This window comes from Trichosurus vulpecula, chromosome 7, assembly GCF_011100635.1.
Source record: "Trichosurus vulpecula isolate mTriVul1 chromosome 7, mTriVul1.pri, whole genome shotgun sequence".
Classification (NCBI taxonomy): domain Eukaryota; kingdom Metazoa; phylum Chordata; class Mammalia; order Diprotodontia; family Phalangeridae; genus Trichosurus; species Trichosurus vulpecula.
In genome coordinates this window covers 57,145,957-57,160,338 of record NC_050579.1, presented here as the reverse complement: position 1 = coordinate 57,160,338, position 14,382 = coordinate 57,145,957, and the positions used below count along the sequence as shown (strand labels likewise).

The window sequence follows — 14,382 nt, the reverse complement described above, 5'->3', positions numbered from 1 at the left end:
GAATAATCAAAGGTTGGCAGTCACTGTAACTACACTGACGGCCACTGCGTCAGGCCCAGCACTAACATCTGAATAATTATTTGTATTTCGTTGCCTGGGCTAATTTAGGGGAGGAGAGATAGAAGTGACAAGCTTGAGCTGTAAGACTCAGTCCATTTTTTTGAGGTTGAAGTGTGGAAATACATGCATGAGTCAGGGTTGTGTGTGGAATCAAACTGTTTCCTGTGCTCCTAGAGTATACTCTGTTGAGACACATATTTAAATTTGTTTAAACTGTATTAAATGGTAGTATTTGAACATGATTTAGGTAGAACTTTCTTTTAATCAGTCCCCATTCCTGCAGTTTTAAACAATATTGATATTCAATCCCCCTTCTTTTTTTTTTCCTATGAGCATTTATCATAAAGTATTCTTGGAGGCAGATATGTTTTAGGCTCCTTTTGCACTACAGCCTGTGCCTGTTTACTGTCTAGGGCTTAGTAAAAGAAAATTATTCATTTAGAAACTTTAAGATTTACTGATGTGAGAAACCATATTAAAGGGGAATTGGAGGTGAGACATAGCTAGCTTAGAAGGTGCTGGTTATGGTTTTTACATCTTTTATCATTTGGTAAGTAACAAAAAGGGTGTGTGTGGAACAACCACTTTTTTGTTTAGTTTTGCTTGTTTATTTACAAGGTTTGAAATTTTTGTTGTATTGGACTATGATTGGTTTTTTTTGGTGGAGAAATACTTTTTTAAAGAAAATATAAGGCTTAAATATCTTCTCGGAAAAACTCATTTATTGCCTTGCTTTCCTCTGACAGGCCTTAGGAATAGGGATTTCTGGAGTGCCTGGGGGTAGGAGTGGAGAACAGAAAGATAGACATGGCCTGTGAATTTGATTGCCAGTAAACAGAGCCCAGAGCTGAAGTGTTACTTGTATCAGTTGATCTGGCCTTTTTACCTCCATTTACAGTGGTTACTGGACATCCAAGGGCCAAGAATGCTTTTCTTTTGGGCCCCGAAAGGACACCTTTTAAAAAGGTACTTGTTTGGTGATTATAGTTTATTCTGGTAATTATTATGGCACTTTCCCCTATTCACTATTTTCACTCACCTTTCTGCCTGTGCTTCCACTTCAAGACTTGCACAGAGCTATCCCCTCCCCCCAGATGAAATTTAACATTTCCTCAAATCCTTACCATTCCTACATGTTTTAGTACCAGCTCAAACTTGATTCTGTCTTGATAACTCTTTACGATTTGTCTGTTCAGGACTTACATGTTTTTAGCTGGTCTTCTGTGGTTTATACAGCAAGCATTTATTCAGTGACTGCTCTGTGTAAGACCAAGGTAGCATGCCCCAGCCAAGGAATCTGGAAGATAGAGATCTATTGCTACCTCTGACCATACATGATGCTATTGGGAGTGAGCCATTTAACTTGTTAATGCTGCAAGAGCTTCTCTAAAACTAGGCATTAGAGTTGCTGATCTGCATTGGCAGACGTATGTGGTTACCACACTGGGATTTCCTTGAAATGTGGAAATCACAGGTCTGGACCCCCCAAAAATGAACAAGAGACTGTTTTAGATACTGGATTTAAAGAGATTTAAAACTACAAAGTCTTTGTCTCTAAGTCCTTATAGTTTAGCAATGAAGAGAAGGAATATAGTTTGGTGTCATAGTAACAAAAGTCCTAGATTTGGAGTCAGGACCAGAGCTCAAACTCTACATCTGTTACTTACTTTTCTACCTATACACTCTGATAGAACATTTAACATCTCCAGGCCTTCGTTTTTTCATCTGTAAAAATAAAAGGTTGAACTAAATGATTTCTGGGGGCTCTTCTGGCTCAGAAGTTACAACCGTATAATCCAGATGACCATAATGTAAATTAGAATTTGATTAAGTTCATTGGAAAATTCAGAGGGGAGAAGAGATTAGAGGAAGGAAAGATTACATCTTCTTGAGAGAATGCTACCTAAACTATACCTTAAAAAAAGAGAAATACTTCAAAAGTCATAGATGGGGGATGGGTGGGGCTACACACAACATTTCATGGAAAAATGTGTGCAAATGCATGAAGGAAGAAAACAGAGATGGAAAACAATCAGAATCCAGTTTGCAGGAAAAAAAATGGAAGGATATAGATTGGAATTAGTTTGTGGAAGATCTTGAAAACTAGGTTAACAAGTTTGTATTTTATTCTGTAAAAATGAGAAGACTCTGAAGGCTTTTGAGGAGATAAGTAACGTTATCAGACTATACATTAAAATTGCCTTGGGAAAGGTAGAGAGGAAAGTAAAAAAAAAATTAAAACAGTTAAGAGGTTCTTTTTACAGATTTTTAAGGAAGAAGTTACCAGGGTCTGAACTCAGGTGGTGAGGATAGAAAAGAGATTAATAAGAAATTTCACATTTATTATTTTGTCTTTATTAGATAAGCTAGTGTCATTATTCTATACCCCCCATGTGAATGAAAGGAGGTAAGGTGGAATGTAGATAGAATTAGGAGGGCCAAAATAAAGTTTGACTATTTTATAATTTTTACATAGGGCCAGTCCTGTCTGTCCCACTCGTCACTCAGGATCAGATTTAAGGACCACAGAGTGCCCGGTCTACCCACTTACTGTTCTGCACTTAAGATTCTATAATAGAGTATCTTCTTATTCTAGCCACCAAATAAAGAGTTACCAAACTTTTGTTTTAAAGTGTAAATACGTTGTAGGAAGGTTGAGCCTAATAACTCAACTATGAACTACTTTGATCAAATAATCAGATGCCTCGGCAATGAGCTATAAGTGTAAGAATATGAGTTTTGCTAGTGAGATGTGAAGAAAAGGGAGATTCTGTGACTGAGCATTTTTTTGGCAGGAGGCAGTGCTAAACACAATCATTTTTAATTGTATAAAAGTATGCAGACAAAATATGTAGAAAGTACTAAAAGTTATATGGTGTGTAATAAAACTGAAGATTGGCCGCATGAGCGCCCTCTCAAGCTCTCTGGGAATTGACTAGGAAATAAGGACTGCCTGTTGTGATAGATTCGGGGCCCAGCCACCTGTTCTATGAGGGGGCCAATGATTTGGATTTCAGATGCCAAATAAAATTATTAGTCTAGTCAGAGGTGATCATACTTACTTCACCCAGAGCAGGAGCTCTTTCTGTCTTTCTTTATTTGGAGGATCAGGGTAGGAATAGGGCCTCAGGAGAAAGGTGGAGCCCCTTCTAGATGTTAGTGAAGCTATGAGGATCCTGGACCACCTGGTTAGCTACCAAATCAGAGTAGTTGCTCATCTCACCTGAAGGAGAAAGTTGTGCTGCCTAACTGTTCCTAAAAGTGAAGACTGACTGAACAAAGAGCATGTATGCTCATCATTTAGCAGGTATATATTGCAAATACCAGGTCAGTATTTATTTTGTGATATATCCAAGGTAATTTGAGGGGGCACCGCACATCTGGGAGATCAGGAAATGCTTCCTATAGAAGATGACTCAAGTTGTAAAGGAAACAATGACTTGTAAGAAGTAACAAGGAAACAAATTGCAGACATGGAGGACAACCTTGCAGAGGCAGAGAGATGGAAGATGAAGTGCAGTTTGGACTGAATAGTATGTGAAGGGGAATAACATAAGGCTGGAAAAGTGAGTTGGAGCCAGGTTTAAAAGGTATTTAAATGCTAAAGGCGTTTTTATTCAAACCTAGGTGTGTAATAGAGAGCCACTGGAGTTTGATTAGAATAGTGACATGGGCAGACCTGAGCTTTAAGAAAATCACACAAGAGAATGTTAAAAATTATTTTTACATCTAACGGGGGGAAAATAAAATGCTAAATAAATACAAAAAAAAATCACTTTGGGATCTGTGAAGGAGATAGATTCTTTAAAAAGTATAGACTTGAAACAGAGAAACCAATTAGTTTCAGTAGTCCAGACCAGTGGTGATGAGGAACTGAATTAGAATTGTGGCCATGTAAAAGAGAAAGAGGGAGGTGTGAAAAATGTTAGGTAAACACAAGACTTGGCAACTAATGAGACACATGGAGTGAGGAGAGGAGGATGACTGAGATTGTGAACTTGGATCACTGGAAAGATGGTAGCATCCAAGATAAAAAGAGCCATTTGGTCCTAATTTGAACATGTGGAATTTGAGATGCTTATGTTATATCCAGTTTAAAATATCTTACAGGTGCCTGAAGATATGGGACTAAAGTTCAAGAGAGATGTCTAGGGCCAGCTCTATAGATTTGAGAGTCCTCTGCATAGATGTGATCATTAACTCACAAAAAACAAACAGTATAGACACAGAGTAGAAAAGTACTGAAGATAGAACATTGGTATATACCCATAATTACAGAGTGTGATTGGATGATGAATGAGCAGAGGAGACTGAGAGAATATGTTAAGATAGACTAACCAAGAGAAACAATGTCACAAAAACTCAGGAAAAATATATCCAAGAGAAAAGTGGTTAGCAGGGCCAAATGCTGCAAGAGAAGTCAGGTAGGGTAAAGACTGGTAAATTACAACTCATTGGTAATTTTGGAAAGAACAATTTCAGTTGAATTGACATGATCAGAGGCCAGATTGCAAGGGATTAAGAAAGTGGAGGTAGTGAGAATAGAATGCTTTTTCTAGGTGTTTGCTCAGTGAAAGGGAGGGGTAAGAGTATTTGGATGGGGGGCCAGGGGTGGTGGGGAGGATTTAGGTTCAAGGGAAGGTTTTTAAGGATGTTGGAGACCTGGTAGGTATCAGGGAAGGAGTTAGTAGAGAGGGAGAAATTGAAGATTAGAGTGAGGGGTGGGAGAAGGAAGGGAATTAAGGGCACAATTTCCTGTGGAGAAAGATCCAACAACTGCCAACTATGGCAGGGAAGTGCAGCCACCCTCTTCCCCTTCTTCCCCTCTTCTACCGCCTTTCTTGAGTTCTGGATGGAGACAGCCCAGGACGCTTAACCCCAAAGCCTCGGTAATAGTAATGTAACAGTCTTCCTTCTAGCCCAGTCCACATAGCCGTCATCTAGGGAAGCAGCTCCTACTCAGAAAGGTTAGCCATCCCCACCAACATCTGACCGACTGTCACCTTTGAGTGAGGCAGACCAACCTAGCTAGAGCCACGTGAGCATCCTTAAGGGAGAAACAGGAAGCCGGGCACACCAAACCACGACCACCACCTCCCTTCAGACCTCAGTGAAAATCGTTTAGGACCTGAATCCAAGACCTTTAGGAGTGGCAGGATGCTCCAGATGACCTGGTCTTGCTTCTAGCCTGGGCTACACAAGCATCAGTGAGGGGAGAAATTGTTGGGAGAAAGGCTCACTTTTCTCTCTCCCAACAATCCCAAGTGCTAATCAGCTTTCACCCTCCGTAGGTAAGTTCAAGAGCCCTCTTTAGCAGGACCCCCAACTTGCCATGACTAGGTCCAGTCTAGCCCTCACAGCCAGAGTGCCACAGGCACAGCTGCTCAAGACCCAGGAAAAAATGTTCTTTCCACCAAACTCCTTGGCACTATTAAATGGTTCACCATCAGAAATTGATAAGACTTTATCAGTAAAAATAGCATTAAAGACAGTACGTTACCATCTGCTTTGCTTCTGTGCCCTAAAGATAATGAAACATTTCCATCTGACACTTTCCATATGTGCTGTCTCCCCTATTAGAATGTGAGCCCTTTGTGAGCAGACATTTTTTTTTTGTCTTTTGTCACCAGCACTTAGCACAATTGCCTGGCACATCAAAGGTGCTTAATAAATGCTTGTTGGTTGACTGAATGAGTTAAAATAACTGAGAGTTAAATTGTTCAGTCTTTGATATTTTTGCATTATCGTTAAAGACAAGACTAAGAGTCTGTGACCCAAGCAGCAACAGCATTGTATAGTGCTATCATTATTACAGTATTTCAAAAGTAAGCTTTCCTTTGTTTTATTTACATAGTTTTTGGTGTACCATTAGTCTGATCGAGTTTACTTGTGTACATTTTCTAACAGTGCATTCGCCCAGTATAATATGGATCAGTTCACTCCAGTGAAGATAGAAGGATATGATGACCAGGTAAATAATCTGTTGCTGACCAGAAGAGATCTCAATAAAATCAAAAGGAGATATTTGAAAGTCAGATGCTAAGTAAAGCCTAAATGAGGCAAAATTAAAATTTTATTCCACAATACAATGTTACTCATTGAAAATTAGTTTTAAAAGTGGCAATACGTAAAAGTTATCTACTGGAAGCCTCCATAGTGATGAGGAGGGTCATCTCTAACAAGGGAACAGAACAAGTAAGATGAGAGATGTTGATTCCTGTAGCATTGCCTACCTTTTAGTCATCTATCTATATCCTTATATAAGAATAAAAATGAGTCGTGAATAAATGGCAAATAATAGAACAAAAATTTAGCTTGCACACATGAGAATTTTCAAAAATGTATTGTTCAAAATGATGTTTTCAGTATATTTATGTATATAAATTTTGTTGTGTCAATTTGAAAGGTCTTAATTACAGAACATGGTGACCTGGGTAGTGGCAGATTTTTAGATCCAAGAAATAAAGTTTCCTTTAAGTTTGATCACTTACGGAAAGAAGCAAGTGACCCCCAACCTGAAGATATAGATGGAGCTCTGAAGTCATGGAGGGAAGCGTGTGACAGTGCATTAAGGGCCTATGTGAAAGATCATTATTCCAACGGCTTCTGTACTGTTAAGTATCTGTTTATTTCACTGTTAAATAAAATACTTTTTTATATATATACATTTACTTGATGCATTGGAACCACAGCCTGTATCAGTTATTCCTTATTTAGGAGTCCTGTATTTGTGATTTGAGTTGCTTTTGAAATGAATGGTATAAATTATATAGCATCACTACGTGCCTCTACATTAGTTTTTAAATCCATATCAGATTTGTGTTATTTTGGTGTCAGTATTAACAGGCCCTAACTAGTATGTTAGAAAATACTTAAGTTGGACATGGAGAAAATGTCAAAATAAGATTTTGAGGAAGAGCCATTGGCCCTGTATGTGGTTTTCTAGGAGTTAATTGTCCTTGATAAAATAAAAAGATTTCATTCAGAAAAGAAATCTTGTTTATTTTTATATATATTCCCCCCCCTAAAAAAACATATGATGATGAGAAGAATGACTTTAAAATAATAGTTCTAGAGAAAGCCAGCATAGACATTAACTCAAAAGACCTGGTTTAAATCCCAGTACCATTGCTTACTAATGGTCCTTGAATTTCAAATTCCTCATCTGTAAAATAGGAGTTAAAACATTTTGCATCACCTACCTTGTATATTCATTGTGAGGAAAGCTAAAGTATCACATAAAAGCGAATGATCCCCGTAGGCCAGTTGTGCAGTGAAGTTTTTGGACCTAAAGAAGGGATTTAGTGACCCCCTATTTTACAACTCTAATCTTTTTGGCATGCTGTAGGCCTCAGTGGTGTGTTGTCATTTAAGTTTTGTCCATCCAAAGTAGTGTCATGTGGGTAAGCCCTAGTAGAACTTTATATTGCCTTGGAAGTCTGATTTTCTATTTCTTTCACAAATAGGTTTATGCTAAAATTATAGATGGGCAGAAGACTATTATTGCCTGTATTGAGAGCCACCAATTTCAGCCTAAAAACTTCTGGTAAGAATGTAGAGGCTGTCTTCTGTTTTCAGGGCCTTACCTGGTCACCCTGGTCCAGCATCTTCTGCACTTTGTTCTGTCTGGCTTGCTGCTTAATGATCATGGGAGTAAACTATGAGGTGTGGGGGAAAGAGCATTAGATTTGAAGTCAGAGGATCCACCCAGCTTCTCTTGTGGGCTCTGCCGCTTCTTAGCAGTCACTTAGTTAACTGCATGAATTTAGGCAAAACAGCTTTCCCTCTCTAAGCTTCAGTTTCCCTATTGATTGATAAACAAGGTATAAAGCCTACACTGCCTACCTCAGAACTGTCAAAATACTATGGAAATGTGAATCATTACTGGTAATTACTACTACTATTCAGTTCCCTCAAATGGATGAGAGTAAAAGTGAATTATATTGACAGAGTCACTGGTTAGAGGGAGTTACGGGCTTTTTTGGTTTGGAGTTTTTTTAAATAGTGCTCCCCAAGGAGAAGTGATAAGGTAACTTGATATTTATGGCTGAATCTCCTTGAATCCAAAGTTTGGTTGGCATGTCATCTTTAGTCATCACTGTCAGAATACAGAGTCTCCTACCCTATCCATTCAAAATTCAGCCTTTGTTTATTTTTCCCTGTTCACTTATTCTCTGATTGCATTTTGGTCTGGCACAGGAATGGTCGTTGGAGATCAGAGTGGAAGTTTACCATCACACCACCTACAGCTCAGGTGGTTGGAGTGTTAAAGATTCAGGTGAGGTCAACCGACCAAATGACGATGGCCCCAGGAAATGAAGCCTCTTCATAATTTTGCTTCAAAACTCAATTGCATTCTATTTAAATGTGTTTTTAAGTTATTCCAGAAGTTGGATTTTATAAGAAAATGGATATGGCTTTTTAGAATGAAAAGGACCAGTTTGTGTCATGTCGTGAGTTAGAATGGGTTGATGTGGAAACCAGTTTTTTATAGTTGTAACTGGGAAGCCAGAGCAACATTGCGGTCAGATGGAAAAAAGGACAGCAATACAAGGATACTCCCATCAGGGGACACAGGATATGATTCCAGTTTTTCTCTTTCTGCTTCTGACCAGGGAAGGGTGGGAGAAGATTCAGGAACTTTAAGTATTGAGAGCATGGATTGTGGCTTTAGGGAATACCAAGTTTTTCCTAGAATAAATAAGCAAAAAGCAATGATAAGATTCAACTCATAGTTGGAAAAGAAACTATACATATAAAGAAGTCTTAATTTTGAGCTAAAACTCACAACTGGGAAATTTTGAGCTCATTAAGTAAATATTTACTGAGTATCTGTTATGGACCAGATGCTGTGAGGAATGCAAAGGAAAAAAAGGCATGTTCTCAGATATTGAAGAACTTAGAGTTTAGTAAATAGGATAGAACCAAGTAGGTAAAAGCAAAAAACTTGATGAGAATGGCAAGGAGAGCCATTTAATTTATAGTATAAATAGCAAAGGGTCCTTAGAGATTGGCAAGACATGGCTTCAGCTAAGGTAGGGTAAATAGAATTTAAAAAAAAAAAGCCAGTGAGAAAGCTGCCCTAAGGCTTTTGAAACCAATCATCTTATAAAGGTCTTTTTTCATCTGTCCTAATAAGGATCTATGTCAAGAAGGATTGAACATTAGTTAGTTTAGTTTCTGTTCAAGTCTAGGGATAAAACATGGGTTAGATTAAGTAGTGACTACCAGATATGTAATCCCTGCCACTGAAGAAGCTGAGGCTGGTGAATTGGGTGTTCACACTAAATCCAGCACCAGTAGGGTGAGTCATTAGAGTGTGGGGGCTACTAGGATGTCTTAGAAGGGTCAGACTAACCTAGTCAAAGTACTCATGCTGATTAGTAGTAGGATTAGGGCCATTGGTCTGCACATTCAGCCTAGGTGACATGGAGACTCATTCTCAAGGAAAAAAAAGCAACAATTGATACACTTAAGGATCAGAGAAAAGACTACATGCATGTATCTTTCTTTGAATGTTATTTCAAGATCATGTCTTTTTTTTAAAATAACATCTGTAATGTCAATGTTTATGCTTCACCGAAACTCCCTAATAAACCTTTAATAAAAGTTACCTCCAACAGAAGTCCTTCTCTCTATTCTAATTACGGGTCTTCATAATCTATACCTGTGGAGCAAATACAAAGTCTAGCAGGTCCTACCATTTTAGAAAGATTTCAGAGTATGAACCTAGAAGTAGATATCCAAATATTAGCCACAGCAACTCATAAAAACCACTAATCCACTCTGCCTTGATAAACACTATGCCTTAATAAAGGAAGTACCCACAATAACGAAATTGGAGATCTTTTGAAGTTTGAAGAATTTCCATTTGCAAAATTGTGAATAACCTGCTCAGAGATGGTGATATTTAGGTGATGTTCCCATATGAACTGCTTATTTAATTTATTCAATCACTCCCTCATTCAGGTCCATTACTATGAAGATGGCAATGTTCAGTTGGTTAGTCACAAAGATGTACAGGATTCAATAACTGTTACTGTAAGTATGGAATGCCTCAAGTGTCATCATGTTGCGGCTGTCCCTGAAGAATCTGTATTCTATTTCAGAGCCGATCTTGAAAGTAAAACATAGCCGCAAATTCTGCTTTCAAAGTTTTAACTTTGGAAGTCTTCATGAGTAGAGCAACACAAGTTTCTTGGGACAACTGTAAAACCAGTTACACCAGTTGCCAGTTTAATCTTTGACCTAGAGCTGTAGGCTTGGCTCTAGGGAATGTAATGTTCCTTCTTTCTGTGAGATGATCATAATAAATAAGCAATCCAGAAATCTCTTCTTTCTACCATTGCCAAAATCTCAGAACATGTTGACCAGTGAGGTAGCAGAATTGCTTGCTAGAAAGCAGTAATGCCTTTGATTGGGAAATACATGGTGGCTAGTATAGCAAGCCGCTCTTCTATTCAGTTAAAAAAAACCTTCAGTACCTGTTAGGTGCAAAGCACTAACTAACATTCCACAGAGCTCCACTGAGAGAGTTGGGGAACAGGAAAAGTTTTGTACAAGTGTTACGTCTGGAACAAGTGTACATAATGAAAGAAGGGCCAATGAGACCTTGTGTCACTGTGCAAGGTAGCTCCCCTGTTTTGTGGCAAGTCCTCTATTCCCCAGCTGATTGCTCCCCTAGCATAGGGGTAATTACTAAAAGGTTGAGTCCTTGCCCAGGTACCAGTTTATATGTCAGTTTAAAAGAAGACCCACGGACCAACCAGTGACCTCGGGAAAAACAACCCATTAGTGAGTTTGGATGCTGAGAGCAACATGTAAAACAGTAGGAGCTAGTGGGGAAGAGAAGAGAGGGTGAAAGAGAGTTAATATACAGCTCAGACACACACACTTACATAGGGTCTTTTGTAAGTGCCGCAGCCCTGTGTTGGGGAACAAAGACACAGGTCCGTTAAGCTAGAAAAGTGTGCTGCAAGGTGACCTTCTGAGAGTATGATACTTCTATCTGACTTTGGTGGTCAGTTGGAGCTGGCCACTTTGTATGACAGCGTTTAGGGCATATGAGATTTGGGGGCTACGTGGGTGCAAGGAGAAAAGCAAGCTAACTGTTGAAAACACATTATTTTTGGATACGGGTACACAGCTGCACTAACCTTAAAAAATGGTGCCATATTTTTCCATGAATAGATTCTATAAGCTACAGCCTCCTTAAGGGGAAACATTTATTGTGGTCTCAAGACCACCGGTCCTGTAACACCCCAGTGATCCAATTCTTAGCTTTTTATTTTTATCCTTTTCTACTCAGTGGCAGCAAGAAGATAAAAAGATAAGAATCCATTCCATTTTTTAAAAATCTGAATCTTTAAGCAAAATATGGCTAGTTGTCACCAATCACAAGCAGCAGTTCTGGGAATTAATTAGTTAAATTTTATGTAACTGGTGCCTCTGTTGCTACTTCTTGTACCAAGGGTATTTACAAAGGTGTGTTCATGATCTCTTCCATTTGAGATTAAATTCCTTTATTCAGTAAGCTTTTTATGTATTGGCTTATACATGATAATCTTATTCATGCTTTTTCTCACCTCTTACTAGGATGATGTACAAACTGCCAAGGAATTTATTAAAATCATAGAACATGCTGAAAATGAGTATCAGGTAAGGTGATTTTTTTTTTTTTTTGTAATTTACCTAGGGACATTGAATCTGTTATCTTAACACCTTTTATCAGACATGTTTTCTTTAATATTAATATGTACCATAAATGCTACTAGTCCAAGACTTAAGATCTTGGACCTCTGAAATTCTTAGGTTGCATTTCCCCTTGGTTACATTTTAAAAATACAATTAAGTGGAGTTCTTAAATACTTCCACACTGGAGAGTTTCTATTCAAGCACTTCCTTTATTACTCAAGCTACTTTCTTTATGCAGCCTGATCCAGTTTCAGTTTCTTTTCTAGACATTTACGTACAAATCAATTATCTATTTCAGACCGCGATTAGTGAGAACTATCAGACAATGTCAGACACCACATTCAAGGCCTTGCGCCGGCAGCTTCCAGTCACCCGCACCAAAATCGACTGGAACAAGATACTCAGCTACAAGATTGGCAAAGAAATGCAAAATGCTTAAGGCTGGATGTGAAATTCTTCATTTGTAACATGCAAAAAAAAAAAAAAAGGAAAGGAAAGGAAAAAAGATTCGAAGTATGGTCTTATAAGTAGGTGGTTTATAAACAAGTGCGGTATTTTGCTAGGGCTTTCAAAGTTAACAGGTTTTCTAGCCTCTTGGAATACTATTGAACCAATAGCATTGTCTTGATGTTTTTTTTTGTGTGGTCCTTGCCATGTAACTTCCTATTGTGACTGTATCTACTTGTAGGATTTTTTTTAAAAATTCAGTTATTTTTAACATTGAAAAAAAGAAAGAGAAAGAGATATGTCCTAGAATTTATGTCCTGGTTAGAAAATTTCCTAGCCATGAAAGCCCTCTCACAAACAGGCAGGTAATGTTTTCAATACTCTCCTACCCTTATCCTTAATAGCACTTCTGGTACGCCAGTGGTTTTTACTGATCAACCAATAGCTAAAGATGCTATGCTGCAAGATATATCTACAGACATCCTTTCTCTTCTGACTGCTGATTGCCACTTAATGGCATCCTGTTAGCTGTAGATTTTTAAATATTTGGAATGGGGTTTTTAAGGTCCCTTTGGTGGAAAAAAGGGGTTTTCCGGAAATTCCATAATGACCAGTTTCTGTGGGGAAAATTTGGGGGTTTTGTGTTGTTGTTAATTTTTTAATCCAAAGACTTGAACCACATTCCCTCCAAGTGAACTTGTTTGCTTTCTTCCTTTTCCGAAAATTCCCTTCCCCCTAGTAACATGGTTGTTAAAGGCATCTGCATTTTTAGAATATAGTTACTCCCATTTATATATTTTTTTATATTCAAGAACTGCTGACACAGTCTGGATGTAGAAGAATAAATATTAAAACTTGAAAAATGCAGATGCCTAAGGAACAATAGGCATATTGTGCTTTAATGCTTTGTGGCAGGTTATTAGAGTTTGTACTGTAAGTGTATGAATCAGACAAGTGCATAAATCACAAATAAAAACAAAAGAGATTTGCACCGAAGTGAGAAGAGTAACTTGTAAGCAGCGTCATTCTGTTGTTACCTATTTCTTAATGTACTGAAAGGGAACACTGGCAGTTCACTCTAAATGGTTTGTAAAACTTGTTTGATGTTCCTCTTCAGTCCTACCTGCCAAGAACTCAAATTAGACTGTGATACAGCAGCCCTTCCAGGAGGGTGAGTGAAGGGATGTGTTCCATAGCTCTCAAAACACAGAGACACCATGGATTTGCTAGAGCGAGCATCAGAACTATGTATGGTGAATTCATTCTGCATTGTTTACACTTAGGTGACCGGGCCTTAAAATGAGGTCATTTTGGTTTTTGTTTTTTAAACCGAGTGCTGTCTTCCTATCTCCAAATACGCGTTGAAGAGGAGGATGTTTGTGCTTAAAGTGGCATCATTTTTGTTCAGTAACATGATTAAGCAAGAGTGTTTCCAAAGTGTCCCATTACTTATATAAACTTTTTTTCCAAAATAAAGTATATTTGTATTATTTGCCATTCATAATATCCATCCATATTACAGAATCCTCTGTACTTACTAGTAGAAATACAACGGTTTTGTTCTAAAGCTGTTTGAGTCTCTCCTTTATAATCGCTTCTGTTCTTCCTCTCAAGGTGGGAAGTGAAAATGTCTATTTTGGATCTGACTTGAGAAGAATATTTAGGTCATCTGAATCTAGTCCCTGCCCTTAATATTTACACTCTCACTGAACTTTTAGAGACTTAAAGAAATCAGCCTAGTCCTGAATCGGGGTAGTTAGAAGCTGTCCATAGAGCTTTCACTGATTCCTATTGGAAGACAACTATTTTTCCCTTACCAGTTTAAAGGTTCTATCTTACCTTCCTTTGTCAGAAAAGGCTAAGAATGAGTGGGTGAGCACATGCCGGTGTGTAATCTTCACCTTTAAATTAGTTGATTTTTTTAAGGCTGAGAAAGATATTTGTTTGTGGTCACAGGACAAAGCTGGTTGTGTGACCTTGGTGGGGCTGGTCTTTGAGATAAGAAAACATGAGTTCAAAACCTCAGACATTTACTAGCTTTTTGACTCTCGGTAAGTCACTCAAGTGCCCTCTGCCTCAATTTCCTTAACTGTAAAAATGGAGATAATAGCACTTGCCTTGCAGGATTATCGGAACGATTGAATTAAATAGTAATTGTAAAACACTAGCACAGTGCCTGGC

General features: G+C 38.2%; 1 protein-coding gene across 1 annotated transcript in view; it reads left to right on the top strand.

Annotated features, from left to right (window-relative positions):
- CAPZA1 (capping actin protein of muscle Z-line subunit alpha 1) overlaps positions 1 to 13,768 on the top strand; it is a 42,611-nt gene extending 28,843 nt beyond the window's left edge. Inside the window, exons 4-10 of the mRNA XM_036767205.1 lie at positions 5,968 to 6,031; positions 6,467 to 6,673; positions 7,527 to 7,606; positions 8,260 to 8,338; positions 10,030 to 10,101; positions 11,656 to 11,718; positions 12,053 to 13,768. Of these exons, the coding sequence (XP_036623100.1) occupies positions 5,968 to 6,031; positions 6,467 to 6,673; positions 7,527 to 7,606; positions 8,260 to 8,338; positions 10,030 to 10,101; positions 11,656 to 11,718; positions 12,053 to 12,193 (706 nt within the window). The 3' untranslated portion in view covers positions 12,194 to 13,768. The remainder of the gene's footprint in view (positions 1 to 5,967; positions 6,032 to 6,466; positions 6,674 to 7,526; positions 7,607 to 8,259; positions 8,339 to 10,029; positions 10,102 to 11,655; positions 11,719 to 12,052) is intronic.
- The last annotated feature ends 614 nt before the right edge of the window (positions 13,769 to 14,382 follow it).